Consider the following 21,174-nt stretch of genomic DNA (forward strand, 5'->3'; position numbering starts at 1 on the left):
GCAGGCTCCACACTGTCAGCGCAGAGCCCTATGCAGGGCTCGAACTTATGAACCATGAGATCATGACTTGAGCTGAAATCAAGAGTTGGATGCTTCACCGACTGAGCCCCCCAGGCACCCCAAGAGTTATGTAATTCTTAACTAGTGGAACAGTGTACCCAAAGATCCATGAGCAAGTTCAACCTGAAGATAGGCTTCTATCATAAGAAGGACTCTGTTTAGTATAAAGAGAAAATATAGGGTAGTGGCTAAACATGTAGGATCAAGGGTTGGGTTCTTCTGCATAACAGGTGTGTGACCATAGACAACTTTCCCTTTTGTGCTTTAGTTTACCTATCTATAAAATGGTGATGAAATCTACATTTTTGTTGTTAAGAGTACTGAATGAATGTAAATAAAGTCTTTAGAATAGTAGAGTACAAATCCATGGGCAGGATTTGTAGAGAGGCAGCGTACTTTTTTAATTAAACCACCAAATAAAAGAGGAAAATAAGTCCCTATTAGAAGAAATGTCCCCAAAGTCAGATGAACGTCTGTTGGGGATGATTTAGAGCGGTCTCTTTCTTTGATGAAAAGGGTAGGTTAGATAATATTTTAATATTGAGGATATTAGGGGTGCCTGGGTGGCTCAGTTGGTTAAACATCTGACTTTTGACTTGGGCTCAGGTCATGATTCCAGGGTCATGAGATCCAGCCTCACGGTGCAGCTCTATGTTGGGTGTGGAGCCTGCTTAAAATTCTCTGTGTCTGTCTCTGTCTCTCTCTCCCTCCCTCCCTGTGTCCCTACCCCACTCGAGCTCACTCTCTCTTTATCTCAAAGGAGAAAAGATTTAGGATTCTCTAATAACCTAATTATGCCATAAATGCTTGAAGTTATAATTCTGTTTATGGAATAATCTATAGAAAAATCTGATTTTATTGTATTATAAAGCCATAAAAGTACTTTTTTATAGCTTGTAAAGCCCTCAGATTAAAGCCAAAGGAAACCAAACCAAGCATACAGAATGTAATGACTTGGGAAGATTTTTGATATGTTAATTCACACTGTTAAATGGCAAAGTAACAGAGATCCAGAAATATATTACCTATAGAAATGTGATCTCAAAAAGCCAGAAGGAAATGCCTCCCAGAGCTCCTTCCTACAACTTCATCTCAAGAGAACATAGGTGAAAATTCTAAAAAGAGGGCCATTTCATTCATTTCATTTTCATTTCAAGGTGAAATGATTCCATGAACACAGAACTACTTGACTGTATATGGAAATATACAGTTCTCAATATTGGTCAAACAAATATAAAATCTACAAGTGGCTTAATAAGGGCACAAAGTGTATTATCTTTACTAAATGTATTTATATTTCTAGTCACATTTTTCCTAGCTATAGTCTTTTTTTAATGTTTATTTATTATTTTAATTTTTTAAAAAATGTTTTTATTTTATTTTTGAGACATAGAGAGACAGAGTACAAGCAGGGGAAGGGCACAGAGAGGGAGACACAGAATCTGAAGCAGGCTCCAGGCTCTGAGCTGTCAGCACAGAGCCCGATGTGGGGCTGGAACTCGCGGACCACGAGATCATGACCTGAACTGAAGTTGGACACTTAACCAACTGAGCCACCCATGTGCTCCTGCATTAAGTATTTTAAAAATATATTGTACTGGGTGGCTCAGTCAGTTAAGTACTGACTCTTGATTTCAGCTCAGGTCAAGATCTCATGGTGTGTGTGTTCAAGCCCTGCCTGGGGCTCTGTGCTGACAGTGTGGAGCCTGCTTAGAAATCTCTGTCTCCTTCTTTCTCTGCTCCTCCCCTGCTCTCTCTCTCAAAATAAATAAACATTTAAAAACTATATTTTATTTATACATACAAAAAAGTGCAGATATCTTAAGTATAGAGTCTGAGTCCTAATAAACTAAACATATCCATGTAATAAGCATCCAGAGTTTTAAAAACTGAACATTTACACTGTTTTTTTAAAAATAATTTTTCTTACCTCTCAAGAGAAAAAAATTAATGGTCTTTTCTGGATATTTGGTGGTATGGCATGTAACTTTATTTATTTATTTTTAAATATTTTAAAGTAATCTTTACACCCAACACGGGGTGAACTCACAAACCCAAGATCAAGAGTCACGTGTTCTATCAGCCAAGCCAGCCAGGCGCCCCTGGCATGTAACATTGAAAGCAGTATGTCCGTCTTGAACATTTCCTGGGAATTTCAACAGCACTTGTGCTAGGCAACATAATAGCTTTCCAAAGATAGCCATGTCTTAATCGCTAGAATTTGTGAATGTTTCCTTATATAGCAAAAGAGATTTTGCAGGTGTGATTAAATTAAGGATTTAAATTAAATTAAATTAAATTACGGATTTGACTGAGCCACCCAGGCACCCCCCTATTATACCTTTAATTTTTTTTTGACATATACATTATATTGTATTATACATATTATAGTAGTTTCAAATATACAACATAAGCATTTGGTATATGCATATACTGTGAAATGATCACCACAATGTCTAGCTAACATCCATCCCCACACATAGTCACAATTTTTTTCTTATGATGATACCAACATTGCTAGTTTGATTTTAGCTTTTCAGACTAACCTCCAGAACTGTTAAGATAATATATTTGTTTTTAGCCACTAAGTTTGATGTAATTTGTTGTAGCAGCAATAGGAAACTAATGCACCCTCTGGTGAATCCGTGTCCAGATGCATATATCTTATCGCTCATTTAGTAGCTTCATATGGCTACTTCATCGGCATGTCAAACCAAATTAAAACTTCCCTGTTAACTCCCCAAACCTGGTCACTCCCTCAGCTTTTCTCTCATCTTGGTAAATGGCTCCAATCAACCAATTACTAATGCCAGATACCTGGAAGTCATCCTTGTTTCTTTTCCTTCCTTTTCTGTCATTCCCTCATACCTAATCCATAATTTTCAGTTCTACTCCAAACTAAATCTCATATCCACCCACTTCAGTTGAGTTTCACTGCCATTTTTTTTTACAATTAATTTTATTCTCTTGAATATGGAGTATGTACATATACTGCAAAATACAAAAGATATTGTAAACAGGTGTTTAGTGGAAAAGTCCATCTCCTTCAGCCCTGTCAATGTTACAGTTTTTTATGCATCCTTTCAGATTTTTTTTTTCACTGCCATTATTTTTTCAATGCCAGTCCATTCTTCCCATAGTAGTCAAAGTGATATTTTAAACAGAAATGTGATGTCACTCCTTACACAAATCCGCTTAAGTCTGTCCTTTTGTGTCTGACATGACCTTTTAGTAGTTCCAAGCTAGTTGCAGGGTAACTGATAGTACATTAAGTACTCTGCACACTAGAGCTTCATTATTAATGTTTATTTATTTTTGAGAGAGAGAGAGGGAGAGAGCACAAGCAGGAGAGAGGGAGACACAGAATCTGAAACAGGCTCCAAGCTTTGAGCTGTCAGCACAGAGCCCGAATGCAGGACTGGATCTCACCAACTGTAAGATCATGACCTGAGCTGAAAGTGGACGCTTAACCAACTGAGCCACCCAGGCACTTTTAGAACTTACTAATTGAAATACATGAAATGCAAAAGTTTGATTGGATTTGAAATTTTTTTAAATGTTTATTTATATTTGAAGAGACAGTGAATGAGCAGGGAGGGGCAGAGACAGAATCTCAAACAGGCTTCAGGCTCTAAGCTGTCAGCACACAGCCCTACCTGGGGCTTGAGCTCAGGAGCTGTGAAATCATGACCTGAAGTCCACCAGCACCACCCAGGTGCCCCTGAAATTTGCCTTAGAGCAAGAACTCAGGATGAGTTGTTAGATTAAGTAGTTCTATCTGTGGTAACCTACTTAAGGATTGTAAAAAATGTTACACTGCTTTGTAACACCAACTCATTCAACGTATGTGACTGGTGACTCAATTTGAAAAGATTAAGTCTTTATTACAGCTGTGGGAGCCCTTTCCCTGACACCTTTTCTTCTGCTGCCAAGTTCCCCTCCGGCCGTCCCTGGGAGGAGGCCTAGGCTGAGCTCTTATAAAGATCAGCCGGTATCTGCCTTGTTGGGGTCATCATCAACACTTCATTAGAGCCTTCTAGCAGACATGGTCCTGGAGCGGCATGGGTTTAACTCAAGAGATGGCTCTTGGGCGGGGCGGCCGCACGACAGTATTGTTTTGGTCACAGCCTATGAAATGCTGGAGGGAATACAAGGCGTAATTCCCCTTTGGGTCCAAGGGCAAATCCACTACCGTGTGTGAGAACCCGGGCTCCCGAGCGTGCGTGGCGGCGCAAGAGAACGCGCCGGGGCGGGAAGAGCAAGACCAGCAAGACCCCGACCGCCACGACAACGGAAGGCACTCAGCACCCAGCACCCGGCCCCCTCCAAAGACCGTTTGGCGAGGGGGTGGGGCGCGGGCGGGCGCAGCCAATCACAGGGTCGCTCTCAGGTTACGTAAGGGCGCGGTCGCCGATTCGGCGCTCGGGTGGGCGTGCAGGGGCGTGCGTGGCTGGGATCGAGACCGGAGTCATCCACGCGCTCGGCCGCCGTGTAGGAGGCACAGGGGCGGACTTGGCGCGGCCCGCTTTCTGGTGCTGCGTTCGGCTGTAGCCCGTGAGGCGGGGCGGGGGCGGCAGCGTGCGAGGGAGCTGCGCACCCGCGTCTGGTGAGAGCCCCGCGTCGGCCGGGACTCGGGAGACGCTCCGGGGAGAGCATCCTCCGGGCTCCCACGGCCTCTTCCTCCGGCCCCCTCCTCGTGGCCTCCGCAGCCCGCCGGCCGCTTGGTACCCCCCCCCCCCCCCCCCCCCCCCCCCCCCCCCCCCACAGACCCTGGCCTTGCCCGGTCTTCCGGAGGCCGACGTGCCAGGGCACCTCGTAGTCCTGTGGCCCGCGGAGCGGACCGCTTCCGTGCGGGACCCGGGCGGGGAGCGGGAGGCCTGGCCTGACTCCATCCCACGGGCAGCGCTGCCCAGTCAGGAAACGGGCTGTCTTGGGCCAGAGTGAGGGTTCTGTTACGGGGGTGTGCAAAAGAGGGCGGAGAGCTCTTCGGCAGACAAGTTGCCCTGGCGTGTAAAGGGTTGGATTAAAAGATGATTTTGAAGGTCTGCGCCCAACCCTGGCTTTCTGAGTCTGGGCTTCCTTAGGAGTTTGCTGCGCGTTTATTTCCCCCCGAATCTTGAGCACACCTGTAAAACTGTTAGAGCACGAACAGGTATTTTGGGCTCCTCTGAGGGATTGGAGGGGTGCCGTGTAGCAGTCTAGATGACTCGTTTACCCGGCTAGGGAAGCTCTGGAAGAAGCCAAACCAAGCTACAGCTCAGGAATAGGCTTCTGAAATTTCAGGCCGCTTTTATATAGCTCCTTCCTTCTTAATTGTGAGTCGCATCCCCGCCGCACCGAGGGAGGAGTGGTGTATCATGTTCACTTCATTGTCATGGGGCCTGGCGGGACCTGCCACAAAGAAGGCCCACGGATGTTCAGAACAGACGCTCGGCAAACACTGGATGTGTCGTAGCCCGCGTGCAGGGTTTGATTTTTAGTTTTGGCAATAAACTGTGATTTGGGGGCAGGTAAATTATTTTGTCTGTACCTCCGTGTCCCCGTCTGTAAGACGGGGATTGGTGAGAGGGCTGTCAAGATGAAATGGTTAATGTAAAGCTCTAAACCTAGTGCCTAGCACCTCCGAAGTACTTAGCAAATGCTTACTGTTACCGGTTCCTCTGCTCAGTGACTACTTGACCCAAGTGCTGGTTAGTCTTTTTCCAACAGTTCAGTTGACAGATTCAGAGGAATATTTTTCCGGAGAGTGTTGATCACCTTTTGTTAGTATTTATTTATTTATTTATTTTTAAATGTTTTTTATTTATTTCTAGGAGAGAGAGAGAGACAGCGTGAACAGGGGAGGGTCAGAGAGAGAGGGAGTCACAGACTGAAACAGGCTCCAGGCTCTGAGCTGGCAGTCAGCACAGAGCCCGACGCGGGGCCCGAACCCACGAACCGCGAGATCATGACCTAAGCGAAAGTCGGACGCTTAACCGACTAAGCCACCCAGGCACCCCATCTTTTGTTAGTATTTAAGATAGTCACTCTTGAGAGGATGCAGGAAGTGGGCTTTAAGAATTGAGTTTCTCAAAAAAAAAAAAAAAAAAAAAAGAAAAAAAAAGAATTGGGTTCCTGAGAGATTGCCAGTGAATTCAAGATGAAAGCATGCTTCTCTGACATTTATCTATGTATTATAGTTACAATTTTGGAATTGATAGGTGAAACGGGTATGAATATTCAGCCCCTCCTGACTTGCTGAGCTTTAGGCTTGAGGGAAATGTTGACAACATCCCTATTTCACAGTGTCTGTTTAAAGATGTCTTGTTTTTGATGGTGACAATTTCAGATATGCTGAAAAGGGCAGAAAACAATATGACACCGTCTACCAGTCACCACGATTTAACACATACTAACATGTTACTGTGTTTGTTTCACATCTCTGCCTATGGTATGATTAAAAAAAAATAAATAAATGTTAGCTAAAGCCTTTTCAGCCGCAGTTTTCTTTCCCTTCCCTCTTTCTCCAAAGGTAATAACTGCTTTCCTGAGTTGGTGTGTAACTTTACTGTAGATCAGTAAACAACATATAATAATGTTTTTTTAATGAGAAAATATTATTTATTTATTTATTTATTTTACAAATAGTTTGTCAAGTTGGTTTCCATATAACACCTAGTGCTCATCCCCGCAAGTGCCCTCCTCCATGCCCATCTCCCCCTTCCCCCCCACACCCATCAGTCCTCAGTTTGTTCTCAGCATTCAAGAGTCTCTCATGGTTTGCCTCTCTCCCTTTCCCCCACTATTTCCCCCCTTCTTCTCCCCCACGGTCCTTCGTTAAGTTCCTCCTAATCCTCCTATATGTGCAGACATATGGTATTTGTCCTTCTCCATATAATGTTTTATACATTTAAACATTACATTATATACATTAAAACATTTACAAAAAATGGTACCGTATTCTATCTAACGTTTTAGAAATTGCTGTTTTCCTCTAATGTTCTGTTTCTGAGATTCATCAGTGTGGACAAATACAGACATAGTCCATTCTTCTTAATTGCTGTCTGGCATTCCACAGGGTAAAGAAGTGAGTTTTATCTTGTTTGCTTTACCTTGCATTTTATGCAACTTAAGTCATCCTGGTATAGTTTAAGTCCATTTTGCCACATCTATTCATTCTGTACTGGTCACAGGGACTCTGGTCACAGTTCTCAGTATAAAAATGTATCTTTGGGTATGACCTCTTATGCAGAATAAATAATAATGTATACTGGGCTGAGAAAAAAAAAGTATTTTGTTTCTGGTGCTTCTATTTGGGAAAGTGAACTAATTAAGATCTATTATGTGGCCTGGTGTCAGGTACTAGATTTAAGTTTCTAAAAATCAGAGACTAGGTCTTTGTCAGCTCTGTGTCTCTCTCAGCTCTTTTCATAGTTCTCTGCACAGAGTAGATACTCAGTAAATGTTTGTGACACTGTTCATTTTTACTTTTGGGGTTCTCATACCCTTCATATATTTGAAGAGGTCTGATATTTCTGGTGCTTTAAGTTTTCCCATTTTCACCCTTCAATTCAGAAACAAAATCAAAAGCATTTTAAAAAGTAAGGTATGCTACATCAGTTTGTAGAATGGTACCAATTGCATAATATGTGCCGTATGTATTTATAAGCAAATACATCTGTATTTATGTATGCATATAGTTTACTTATAGAAGTAAAGGTAAGAAACTAGTGACTCCTAGCATCCAGTGAGAAGAACTACATTGGCTGGGGAACACAGATGACAAGAATTTTTGCTATATAGTCTCATGCGATTTCTCTGTCTGAAACTATGCAAATGTATTACCTAATCAAAAAATAAGTTAAAATTACGTATTATTAATAATAGTTTAAATAATTTTTATACATTTTAAATAATTTATAAAATAAGTTTTATAAATTTATAAAATAAGTTTTGTAAATTCATAAGTAAATTTATAAATAAATTTAATAATAATTTAAATGATTTTTATAAAAAATTTTATGCATATATAAACTTCTCTCCTTTAAAAGCCATTTTACCATGTTTTTAAGATTTAACTTCTTTCCTTAAAAAAGCTTTGCCCTTAATAACATTTTTGCCTTTTTCATAGTTTGTTTATTTAGCTAGCTTACTCTCAGGTTTATTAGAATAACCTTTGAGTTACTTGGTAAATACTAAGCATTTCAGTATTGCAAAATGAAGTTTACTGTTCTTCTAAAATGAAAACCAATTAACCAACCATGAAAAATTTGCTTTGCCTCACCCAGCAAGTTGAATATCACCAACAATTTATTCTGCTCAAATTTAATCATCAGTGAAAGAGGCATTATGCACAAGAACTTTTAAAATAACTATTTTTGGAAAAATATTCTTGTCTGTAATGATACTGGTAGTTGCGTAGATCTTATGACTACAACTGTCTCCACAGAATGCTTCGTTCATTACATTATAAATGGTTTCTGTTGAGTGGCATTAGCTTTTACGGAGGTTGTGAAGTTTAGAATGGGCCTAATTATGGGGCAGTTTGTGTGCTCACTGAAGCTCTGGCTCGATACACAGGTGAGATGGCCACTGGTGAGATTTCCAGTGAGTGTTAGAGTTTATCCTGATCTACAGGGCAGCTCCCCTTTTACTGGCATCCTTACCCAAGCTTCTCTGTGTTACTGATTGCAAGCTCTAAAAATTTGCTTCCTGAAGCAAAAGCATTCCAATCCATGAGGTGGAATTTTACATTGATACAGAGAAGTTTAAAATGCTCCATGAAACATCTCCTCCCTTGCCCCCGATTTTTACTTTTGAATGGAAGGTAGAGATGGCAGGAGGGCAGAGGAGTTGAACAAAAGTATAGATACGTGTGTATGGTAAGGCCACAGTGCTCAGGGGAAGGCAGCAACTGAAAGGGGTGCTGTGGAGAAGAACCGAAGTTTATATAAAGGTTTTCAGGGAGAGGCAACCGTTAGACTGGGTTTTGGAGGATGAGCAAGAGCCCGGGCAAGAGGGAAAGGGAGTTTTAGGTAGAGGTACTTCCATCTAGAAAGGCACAGAGATCTGGAGACTCTTTGTTGAACTGCAGGCACTTTGGTATGGCTTTGGCATTGAGTACGGGTAATTAGAGGTGGAAGAGAAGTGGTTGGAAAGATGGGCTCGGCCCAGATCAGCAATTTGTCCTTCATCCATAGGTTATGTATTCTGTTGAGCATGGTAATCAGATTTATGAACTTTGGACGGACCCCTCTGAAAGCCTCTGGAAGCTCCTTCGGCAGCTCTGAACGGTAGCTCAGACCTAAAATGAGTGGTCGGGCTAGGAGGTGTCCTGGTGGAGATGAAGAGGAGGAGCCAGATGTGAAAGGTGTTGAGGAGGTGGAATTTCCAGGGCCTGGGGGGTACAGAGTAAGCACAGCGAAGACAAGGATGCTAAGGCATTTGGATGAAGGGAGGTTCATAACTGACCTACAGAACAAGGAAGGAGGAACAGAAATGCAGAGAAAGAAAATGAGTTCGGGTTGGGCCACTGACTTTAAGATGTGTCTAAGACAGAAGAGGTAGGCGTTTGGAGTTGTCAAGTTTGTAGGCATTGGCCATAGGTGCTAATGAGGCTGTGAAGGTAGGGTTTTTTATCTTACCATTCTCTTCCTCAGCAGTGCTTTATATATAGTGGGTGTTTAGATCTTATCCCTTATAAGATGTGAGGGTGAATAGATCTTATCCCTTATAAGATGTGATCTTGAATCTTGAAGTAATTTCCTCTCTCAAGACCCGTGTTTCCCTTTTTGTGAGAGCGGGAGTTGAACTAGATCAGTTAGGCTCACAGTTCTGCAGTAGGCCGGGATGCTGGGGTCTGTTGTGAGGCACGGTAAGTAGTTTCTACCTAATGAAGAGCTGATGGTTGCTTGCCTTTTAAAGGGGAGTTGATTTATATCATGTTTCTTAAGTGCATTCCAGTGTGTTTTCTTAAGTGTGACAGAAAGTGGTGGAGTTAGTCAGCTGGAATTTCCTAGCTCGGGTGTGCCAGTGGGTGGTCACACAGGAGTGGGAGTGGAAAGAAGGTTAAGAAGCACCGTTATTAAATGTTGGTTAAAGGCTTAGAACTACAGAATTCTGGGTTTATATCTAAGACCTATCATTCCGGTTATAAATAATTTCTATTTTTGCAACTTTAGGAACTCTATTTTAAGAACCTCTCAAAACAAAAGAAACAAGTTATGGAAAAGAATGGGAATAACCGAAAGCTTCGGGTTTGTGTTGCGACTTGCAACCGTGCTGATTATTCGAAACTTGCTCCGATCATGTTTGGCATTAAAATGGAACCTGAGTTCTTTGAACTTGATGTGGTGGTACTTGGTTCTCACCTGATAGATGATTATGGGTAAGATGAAAGCATTTTCTTATGAATTCTTTATTTTTTATTAAAAAATTTTTTTAAATGTTTTATTTATTTCTGAGAGAGAGAGAGACAGACAGACAGACAGACAGTGTGAGCAGGGGAGGGTCAGAGAGAGAGGGAGATACAGAATCTGAAACAGGCTCCAGGCTCTGAGCTAGCTGTCAGCACAGAGCCCAATGTAGGGCTCGAACCCACGAACCGCGAGATCATGACCTAGGGCTCGAACCCACAAACCGCGAGATCATGACCTGAGCCAAAGTCGGACGCTGAACCGGCTGAGCCACCCAGGCGCCCCATTCAAACTATTATTTAAAAGTGAGACAGCAACAGCAGCAAAAGCAAACAAAAGCCTGTCTCTCAAAACCAATCTGCTCTAAGAAAACACATAAATACATAAAGTAGAGAAGAAAATTATGGATAGCTAAAAAAGTCACAGGTTTAAACATGTGAGATGAATTCTGGCTATTTAAGAAAATCCACTGGGGTTTTATACATTCATAGAACAAAGTGAAAGAGAAATTTTAGCCAGAGCCTGAGATGAAAGTCTAAGTGGTTCTTTTACGAGAAGAATTTGACAGGAAGGCCAGTGGTAGAGAGGCTCGGAAGGAACTTGGGGTAGGTTTCTTATCAGCCTGCCACAGGAAGTAAGGGTAGAAAGGCGGTATTTGTTTGGTGAGACTGTTAGATAGGAAACTTGACTGGTACTTAATGGAAATGCTGTATGAAGTGCACGAACATAAGTTTCTGGGAGAGGAACTGGATGACTGGGAAACAAAAGTGAGAAGGTAGCATTTTCACTGTAGAACCTTTGTATCTTAAATGTTAAACCATGTGAATGTATTGTTTCTATTAAAAGAAATTAAAACAACAGAAAAATAAGCTACCTTCTATTTCAACTACTTGAATACTTTTTTTAAAAACCGCATTTTAGGGGCGCCTGGGTGGCTCAGTTGGTTAAGCACCTGACTCTTGATTTTGGCTCAGGTCATGTTCTCATGGTTCAGAGGTTTGAGTCCCGTGTGGGGCTCTTCACTGAGAGTATGGAGCCTGCTTGGGATTCTCTCTCTACTTCTCTTTCTCTCTGCCCCTCTCTGGCTTGTATGCACGTGTGTGTTCCCTTTGCCAAAATAAACATTTTTAAAAAACATAGCACTTTTATACTCCTAAGGATTGGGTGAAAAAGAAAATCAAATAAGTAACAACAGACTACTTAGAGATTCATTTGTTCATTTATTCCATATGAGTTGGTAATAAAAATTATTAAAAAATTTTAGAGCGGTTTTGGATCCACAGCAAAACTGAGCCGAAAGTTCAGGGGTTTCCTGTATACCTCTCTGCCTCCTCACATGTGTAGCCGCCCCTTTATCAACATCAGCCCTTCCCCTCCCCACAGTGGTACATTTGTTACAGTTGATCTTAAATTGATACTTCATTATCATCCAAAGTCCATAGTTACATTAGGGCTTACCTTGGTGGTGTAAATCCTCTGTTTTTGGACAAATGTATAATGACGTGTATCTACCTTTATAGTACCAGAGTCATTTTGTTTCACTGTCCTAATCCTTTTACCTGATTCTTTTACCGTCTCCGTAGATTTGCCTTTTGCAAAATGTCATATAGTACACAGTCATTTCAGATTGGTTTCTTTGACTTAGTAATATGTATTTAAGTCTCCATGTATTTTCATAGCTTGATAGTCCTTTCTTTTTAGCACTGAATAATACTCCATTTTCTGGATGTACCGTAGTTTATTGATTGATTCACCTCCTGAAGGTCATCTTAGTTACTCCCAAGTTTAGGCATTTATGAATGAGCTGCTGCAAATACACGTTTTGCACATTTTTGTATGGACATCAGTTTTCAGCTCCTTTGAGAAATACCAAGGGGCATGATTGCTGGATGTGTGGTAAGAATATGTTTAGTTGTGTAGGAAACTGTTGAGCTGTCTTCCAAAGTGGCTGTGTCATTTTGTTTTCCCACCATCAGTGAGTGAGTGTACCTGGTGTTCCACTTCCTTGTCAGTGTTTGGATTTTGGCCATTCTAATAGGTTTGTAGCAGTATCTCGTTTTAATTTGCATTTCTATGGTATATGGTGTGGAGCATCTTTTCATATGCCTATTTGCCAATTTTGTATCATCTGTGATTCAGTGTCTGTTAAGGTCTTTAGCTCATTTTTAAATCAGGTTGTTTTGGGGCACCTGGGTGGCTCAGTTGGTCGAGCGTCCTAACTCTTGATTTTGGTTCCGGTCATGATCCCAGGGTTGTGGGATTGAGTCCTGCTTGGGATTCTCTCTCCTTGTGCCCCTCTCCTCTGCTTCCTCACTGTCTCTCAAATTTAAAAAATTAGGTTGTTTTCTCCTACTGCTGAGTCCTTTTTTTTTCCTTAATGTTTATTCATTAAAAAAATTTTTTTAATGTTTATTTATTTATTTATTTATTTTTATTATTTTATTTTTATTTATTTCTAGAGAGAGAGAGACAGCATGAACAGGGGAGGGTCAGAGAGAGAGGGAGTCACAGACTGAAACAGGCTCCAGGCTCCGAGCAGGCAGACAGCACAGAGCCAGACGCGGGGCTCGAACCCACGAACAGCAAGATCATGACCCAAGCGAAAGTCGGACGCTAAACCAACTAAGCCACCCAGGCGCCCCTGTTTTATTTATTTTTGAGAGAGAGAGAGAGAGCATGAGCAGAGGAGGGTCAGAGAGAGAGGGAGACACAGAATCCGAAGACAGGCTCCCGGCTCTGAGCTAGCTGTCAGCACAGAGCCCAATGCGGGGCTTGAACCCATGAACTGTGAGATCATGACCTGAGCTGAAGTCAGACACTTAACCGACTGAGCCACCCAGGTGCCCCTTATTCATTTTTGAGAGACAGACAGACAGACACCTGTGAGAGCAAGCAGGAGAGGGGCAGAAAGGGAGACAGGATCCAAAGTGGGCTCCAAGCTGAGGGCAGAGAGCCTGATGCAAGGCCAAACTGACAAACTGTGAGATCATGACTGGAGCCGAAGTCAGATGCTTAACCAACTGAGCCACCCAGGTCTTACTGTTGAGTTCTAAGCCTGTGGACCAAGTAGGTTTTAAGGAAAATTAGAAAATCTTTTGAACTGAGTAATATTACAGTATATCAAAATTTGTGGGTATAGATGGAATGCTTGTAAGAAATTTATAGCTTTAAATACTTAGGTTACAAAGGAGTTTAGAGTTAATGGTCTATTTTCACTTTCTTAAATGAGAAAAAGATGAGAAAATACCTAAGTAAGTGGAAGGGAGGAAACAGGAGTGGAATTCAGTGAAACAAAAGTAGATTAAGCAATAAAAGAATTATATTTGAAAATATTAAGTTGACAGATTCCTAGCAGAGCATAAGAAAAAGAGAACACAGAAATTACTAATTTAAGATAAGAAAGGGGGTATCACTACTGATCTTCTAGCCATTAAAAAAATAAAAGAATATTAGGCCAGTAAATTTGGTAATCAGTTTATGTAAAATGGACCGAGTTCTTGGAAAAAAACTGCTTAGCAATGACAGAGAAGAAATAGAAAAATCACGATAGTCCTGTATCAAAGAAATTGAATTCATTATTAAACACTTCCTATAAAAATAACTTCCCACAAAGATGAGGTCACTTATGAATCTATCAAACAAGCAAGAAATAACACCAGTCTTTTTTTTTTTTTAGTTTAAAATTTTAATTCCAGTATAATTAACATACAATGTCATATTAGTTTCAGGAATATAATATAGTGATTGTATACATTACTCAGTGCTTATCATGATAAGTGTACTCTTTAATCCCCATCACCTATTTCATGTATTTCTCCCCCCTTCCCCCCCAACACCTCCCCTCTGGTAACCATGTTTGTTCTCTACAGTTAAGAGTCTGTTTCTTGGTTTGTCTCTCTCTCGCTCTTTTTTTTTTGGAAATAACACCAAACTTCTATGTTTAAAAATTTTTTTTAAGTTTATTATTTATTTTTTAGAGAGAGAGAAAGTGCACAAGTGAGGGAACGGGCAGAGAGAAGGAGAGAGAGGATATTAGGCAGACAGTATGCTGTCAGTGCAGAGCCCAATGTGGGGTTCGAACTCACAGACTGGGAGATCATGACCTGAGCCAAAATCAAGAGTCAGACACTTTACTGACTGAGCCACCCGGTTGCCTTGGGAATAACACCAATCTTATATAAACTCTTTTAGAAAATAGAGGAAAAGGGAACTTTCCCAAATTGTTTTTATAAAATCTGCATAATCTTGATAATAAAGCCTGACAAAGACATTGTTAAGAAAACAAAAGTCAGACCAGTGTCTCTTATGAACATAGACATAATTAAAAAATTTTTTATTTTAGGGGCACCTGGGTGGCTCAGTCGGTTAAGCATCCGACTTCAGCTCAGGTCATGATCTCACAGTTTGTGGGTTCGAGCCCCGTGTCGGGCTCTGTGCTGACAGCTAGCTCAGAGCCTGGAGCCTGTTTCAGAGTCTGTGTCTCCCTCTTTCTCTGATCCTCCCCTGCTTACGCTGTCTCTGTCTCTGTCTCTGTCTCTCTGTCTCTCTCTCAGAAATAAAAACATTAAAAAAATTTATTAAAATTTTATTTTAGCGTGTGAATGGGGTGGGGGAGAGAGGGAGAGAGAAAACCTTAAACAGGCTCCATGCTCAGCATGAGACCCAGTGCAGGGCTGTATCCTGTCACCCTGGGATTCATGACCTGAGGCAAAATCAAGAGTCAGATGTTCAACCGACTAAACCACCCAAGTGCTCCCATAGACACAAATTTTTAAACGAAATGATAAATCACATTCAGCAATATAAAAAACAGATAATACATCATAACTAAGTGGGTTTATCTCAGGAAATCAAGATTGATAGAACATTTGAAAATCAGTGTTCTTCACATATTAACAGAATAAAGGGGAAATACCTGATCATCTTAATAGAGGTCAAAAAAGCATTTGACAAAATTAAATCAGTTATGATAAAAGCTTTTAGCAGACTTTGAATAGAAGGGAAGTTCCTCAATCTGGTAAAGACAGTTTGTGGAGAAACCTACAGCTAACATAAAAATAGGCTTTCCCCCTGAGATTGAGAACAAGGTGAGGGTTTTTGCTTTCACCACTTCTCTTCAACTTGTACTAGATATAGCAGCCAGTGCAATAAAGTGAGAAATAGAAATAAAGACCTAAAGATTGTCTTTGTTTACAGACATCATGATAGTATGTGTAGGAAAATCCCAAGGAATCTGTAAAATGACTGTTAGAACATACATATGATGTAAAATGAAGTATGTAAAGAATCTTTCATGATCAGAGAAAATGCTGTATGAAATGGATTAAATAGATTATAAAATTGTATGTGCTCTCTACCATGTTAGAATATCATGCATAAGATGGCTAGAAAAAAAAATGATTACACTGATATTGCTGAGTGGTAGTTTTAGGGAAGATAATTTTTCTGTATTTTCCAATGTAAAGGTATAGATTTGAAAAATTATACAGATTACATTATTAAATATTTATTAACAAACCGTATCTTTTAAAATCTAGTCATAACAGACAGGAACTTTGAGGCACTAAGAATTGCTGTTGTTACTAAAGCATGAAACAGACTTGAAACTGCATTTTACAGCCAACTTAATGCTGTAAAATTTACATTTACACCCATTCAGAATTATGCTGCACTGATGGTATAGTACAAATTCAGAAGAGAATTTCCATCATTCAAAAATTTATAGTATAGTGACATGTCAGGGAACCTGATTGCCTATTTTTTTGTATAAAAATGAGCTTTTCTTTTATAAGTAACATTTTAAAAAATTAGGTAGCATATTGTTTTTAAAAAACTCATAAAAAGAGAAAAATCAAACACCAAAAACTTTGGTCTCTGTTTTAATAAAAAAATTCTCCCTCAGGTAAGGGCCCAGGTGTTGACCAGGACCCTAGTGAGACTTTGAAGATGCTGGATATGTTATATCTTGATTTGGGTGGTAGCTACAGGGGTATTTATGTAAGATAATCAAGGGATCTGTACATTAATGATCTGTGCTTTTTAAATTTTGTGGGTAAGTTACACTTCAATTTGTCTTTTTAACAAGTACATTTTTATAAAATATTTTTCCCTTCAGGATTACTCTTAGATTGGTTTTTCATGTTTTTGTGGTTTTTCATGTTTTGTTTTTGTGTTGAAGAACATGCTCTCATATATTTATTACTCTTCTGCTTTAGGAATACATATCGCATGATTGAACAAGATGACTTTGACATTAACACCAGGCTACACACGATTGTTAGGGGGGAAGATGAGGCAGCCATGGTGGAGTCAGTAGGCTTGGCCCTAGTGAAGCTACCAGATGTCCTTAATCGTTTGAAGCCTGATATCATGATTGTTCATGGAGACAGATTTGATGCCCTGGCTTTGGCTACATCTGCCGCCTTGATGAATATCCGAATCCTTCATATTGAAGGTGGGGAAGTCAGTGGGACCATTGATGATTCCATCAGACATGCGATAACAAAACTGGCTCATTATCACGTGTGCTGCACCCGAAGTGCAGAGCAGCACCTGATATCCATGTGTGAGGACCATGATCGCATCCTTCTGGCAGGCTGCCCTTCCTATGACAAACTTCTCTCTGCCAAGAACAAAGACTACATGAGCATCATTCGGATGTGGTTAGGTATGTATCAGACTTCATTCACTCTGATGGTTGTTTTTGCCAGTGTTGGGTATGTTTCAGTTCTTTCAGAAACTTGTAGATAGAATATTCCATTAGAAATCGGAAGGCTAAAATTTTAGTTCATAGATCTCACCCTTAGAGAGGGCATGACTTACCCTCTCTGAGACTTCCCTTTTAAAGTTTTTATTTATTTTGAGAGAGAGTGCACACCCGCATGTGAGCAGGGAAGGTGCAAAGAGGGGGAGAAAGAAAATCTCAAGCAGGTTCTGCTCTGTCAGTGCAGAGCCTGGTATGGAGCTCGAACTCATGAGCCTTGAGATCAAGTTTAGCTACACCTGAAAGTAATCTTGAGTTTCATCGATTCATTAATACTGCTGGTAATTCACTAGAAACACTGTCTAGGAATGGAGAAGATTTACATTTTTCTAATGCTTGGAAATATTTTGGATTTTATTTATTTTTATTTTATTGTTTAATGTTTATTTTGAGAGAGCGAGCGAGCAGAAGGGTGGGGAGGGGCAGAGAGAGAGAGAAAGAATCCGAAACAGGTTTCATGCTGTTAGTGCAGAGCCAGATGTGGGGCGTGATCCCACAGACTGAGATCATGACCTGAACTGAAACCAAGAGTTGGATGCCCAACTGACTGAGCCACTTAGGCACCCCTGTTTATTTACTTTAAAGTTTATTTTGAGAGGGAGAGAGTGTAAGAGCAGGCATGTGAGCAGGAGAGGCACGGAGAGAGGTGGGGGGAGAGAGAGAATCCCAAGCATGCTCTGCAGTGTCCATACAGAGCCTGACTTGAGGCTTGATCTCAAGACCTGAGTCGAAATCAAGAGTCAGATGCTTAACCAACTGAGCCACCCAGGGACCCCTGAAATGATTTGGATTTTAAAACAATGGATTCTAGTGACAGCTATTTAAAGTTAGATATTTTGTTTATGGTAGCAAACACCTCTATAAGATGTTGAATTTGCTGGATTCTTGGACTTGTTGCTCTAGGTTCTTACTGGTTTTTTTGTTTTTTTTTTTTGGTTGTTGTTTTGTTTTGTGTTTTTGAGAGAGAGTGTGCACAGGGAGGGGCAGAGAGGGAGAGAGAATCTTAAGCAAGCTCTGCACTGGGTGTGGCTTGATCTCGGGGCTTGATCTCAGGACTATGAGATCATGACCTGAGGCAAAATCAAGAGTTGGATGCTTAACCACCTGAGCCACCCAGGTGACCCAGGTTCTTAGCGTTTGATCCTATATTCAGATACTCTGCCTGGAACGTGACAGACTTTTTTCCTTAGAATTTTTGAAAACATAGACTGTGGGGTCTTATGTTTTAGAATTTGCTTCTTCCTCTTTAAGATTCTTAACTAATGAAGCACTGTGGTTTGATTTTCTTTAAACAGGTGATGATGTAAAGTCTAAAGATTACATTGTTGCACTACAGCACCCCGTGACCACTGACATTAAGCATTCCATAAAAATGTTTGAATTAACATTGGATGCGCTTATCTCATTTAACAAGCGGACCCTAGTTCTGTTTCCAAACATTGATGCAGGTAATTGGAAATGAAATTATGCCACCTGCTTTTCCAATTTTATGTTTCTATTATGTCCTCTTTTGACTGCCCCTCCTATCTTGCTTATCTTATCAGTGAAGGCCACTGTATTCTGAAATGCATTCCAATTTTTAGAGGATCACCAGTTTTGTAGTAGATTGAAGTTTGCGATGTTTTTGCCAAGTATAATGGAAACTCAGTGGGAAAGATAGAAATACTAAAAAATATTCTCTAATATCTACTGTAGTTCCAAGTTTAGTCTGCATCCTCCAGTTTCCACTGAAGAGGAAATGGCAGTAGCTAAAAGACATAACCTTAGAAGGTGAAAGGGTATCTCTAGGAAAGTAATGATCGCAGTGGCTGCAATAAAATAGCCCTTATTGTTATTTTTTGTTCCTTATTTATATTAACTATATCTTAATCTTGAGCATAGGTGGTTTGGATCTGGAGTCCGCATCCAGTTTGTCCTCAAGCCTGACCTGGTTGATCAGCTACTGGTGGATGGTACTGTAGCCCTTAGTGCTAGTGAGACCTTAGGCAGGTTAATGGGACTATGAGATCTAAATGAGAAATGCAGAGCAGGGCCTGATGCTGCAGAATTTTCAAGTATTGAGTTAGCTGACACCACTCGTTGCTGAGCTTTTAGGCATTTTTTGGTAAAGGAGGTAGGACCCTTCTCTGCAATACCAAGATGTCAGTGCCTTACTCTGAAATTATCCTTCTCTTAGTCTCTCTTGAATAATCTTTCCTGTTAGGGGAAACAAAGTAGGATGTTAGTTGGAAAAAAGAAATTAAGAACTCTCAACCCATGTTTCATCCAGGTAACGTATTAGTATTTCAAAAATGTTAATATTCTTCTAATTCTTTAAATTTTCTATAAATATTTGGCAATGTAATTATGTATCTCTAATTATTCATTGTCTGTGATACTGTTTATAATACACTTTTCTGATTGTACACACCTCAGAAGTAAGAGAGATTTTTCTCCATTGAAAATAAAGGGTCCCAGAAATACCCAAATCATGTCTGCTACACTCACCTCTCCTCCTCATAGGGTTTTTGATAAAAGTTAACACAAGGAACTGTAGGGAAATAAGAATCATGGCATCCATTTATCATTATGTTGCTTAGTGCCCAGTTCCCCAATGGAGGAGAATAGAGGTAGTGTCTGTGATTTAGGCTTAAGGCCAGAGAAGGCCTTCAGTGAGCCTATATCTGAATCTCAGAATAGTGCCACCTTCTGGCGTACTAAATACTACAGTAATTATAGTGGATGACTGATGTGCTCTGGCAGGACTGGATATAGAGAGAAGGGGCTAGGCGTGCGGTAAGGAGTTAGACCCTGAATCTGTCACCTATCTTGCCACATAAAGTTAAAAAGAGAAAAAGAACCTGTGTTCCCAACTTCTCTTAAGTCAGTGGCTCCTGCACAGTTTGGTGGTCAGGCCCTGTCTGTAATCAGATTAGCAACCTCATCTCTCTTGGTAGATGCTAGTTAGGAAAGGGCGAGTAAAGAGGCAAACAGAAAGGCATTAATTATTGCCTCCCCCTTCATACATCTGTAACATTTTAAATAATCATGCATTTAAAATATCAGCCACAGTATCGGAATCTACATGCATTTTGTTGGAGCTTAGTCCATATAATCAGGGGTGCTATCCAGTTGAGCTGTTGTGAGCAAAGCTAAGGCAGAGGCTCCCTAATCAGCTTGGCGTGTGGAGCCCGAGACCTTTGAACACAGGAACTCTCAGCTTAAGAGACAGAGACTGTTCGCCTGGCTTGTGCCTCTTAGTCGTTTAATGAAAAGGCTTTTATTAGGGCATTGGTAAAAGGTATTTACTTTGCTGAATTCTGTTTAATGTTCCTAGATGAGTTGAAGCAGAGAGCTGACCAGACATTTTAAATATTCATCATCCCTGGAAAGATCAGTAATTAAAATTTTTATCTCCCTAATAACCATTGTGCGTTTGTATAGGGCGATTTCTTTAAGTGGGACTATACTTGACAGTGAAAATGTTTTGTTTTGTTTTTTAATCTCCTAAACCATTTAACAGTTGATTCTTCTCATTTTCACAGGAAGCAAAGAGATGGTTCGAGTGATGCGAAAGAAGGGCATCGAGCATCATCCCAATTTCCGTGCAGTTAAACACGTCCCATTTGACCAGTTTATACAGTTGGTTGCCCATGCTGGTTGTATGATTGGAAACAGCAGCTGTGGAGTACGAGAGGTTGGAGCTTTTGGAACTCCTGTGATTAATCTAGGAACACGTCAGATTGGAAGAGAAACTGGTATTTACCTACATCCATGTCTCCGCTATCTAGAAATACATAAGAAATCAGTGGCTCCTGCCCACTGGTAAACACAGTGTGGTCCCTTTCTGTTGTCTGACCAGTCAGATTGGCAGCTTTGCCTCCCATGGTAGGCAGTAGCTAGGAAAAGGTGAGAAAAGAGGCATTAAATTTTGGCTCCTCCTCATACATCTGTAACATCTTTAAAATTATATATATA

At 40.6% G+C, this 21,174-nt stretch overlaps 1 protein-coding gene across 3 annotated transcripts in view; it reads left to right on the forward strand.

The window, feature by feature from the left end:
• GNE (glucosamine (UDP-N-acetyl)-2-epimerase/N-acetylmannosamine kinase) overlaps nucleotides 1–21,174 on the forward strand; it is a 54,714-nt gene that overhangs the window by 9,389 nt on the left and 24,151 nt on the right. Inside the window, exons 1-5 of one of the 3 annotated variants that reach the window (XM_039234786.1) lie at nucleotides 4,524–4,666; nucleotides 10,221–10,426; nucleotides 16,670–17,121; nucleotides 18,513–18,665; nucleotides 20,742–20,954. In XM_039234786.1, the coding sequence (XP_039090717.1) occupies nucleotides 10,263–10,426; nucleotides 16,670–17,121; nucleotides 18,513–18,665; nucleotides 20,742–20,954 (982 nt within the window). In that variant the 5' untranslated portion in view covers nucleotides 4,524–4,666; nucleotides 10,221–10,262. Of the gene's footprint in view, nucleotides 1–4,523; nucleotides 4,667–9,423; nucleotides 9,914–10,220; nucleotides 10,427–16,669; nucleotides 17,122–18,512; nucleotides 18,666–20,741; nucleotides 20,955–21,174 lie in introns of those variants that run through there. The other 2 variants (XM_039234787.1, XM_039234785.1) reach the window with 2 other exon arrangements.

Source organism: Hyaena hyaena, unplaced genomic scaffold, assembly GCF_003009895.1.
Source record: "Hyaena hyaena isolate Hyena2069 unplaced genomic scaffold, ASM300989v1 scaffold_93, whole genome shotgun sequence".
In the NCBI taxonomy this organism is placed as follows: domain Eukaryota; kingdom Metazoa; phylum Chordata; class Mammalia; order Carnivora; family Hyaenidae; genus Hyaena; species Hyaena hyaena.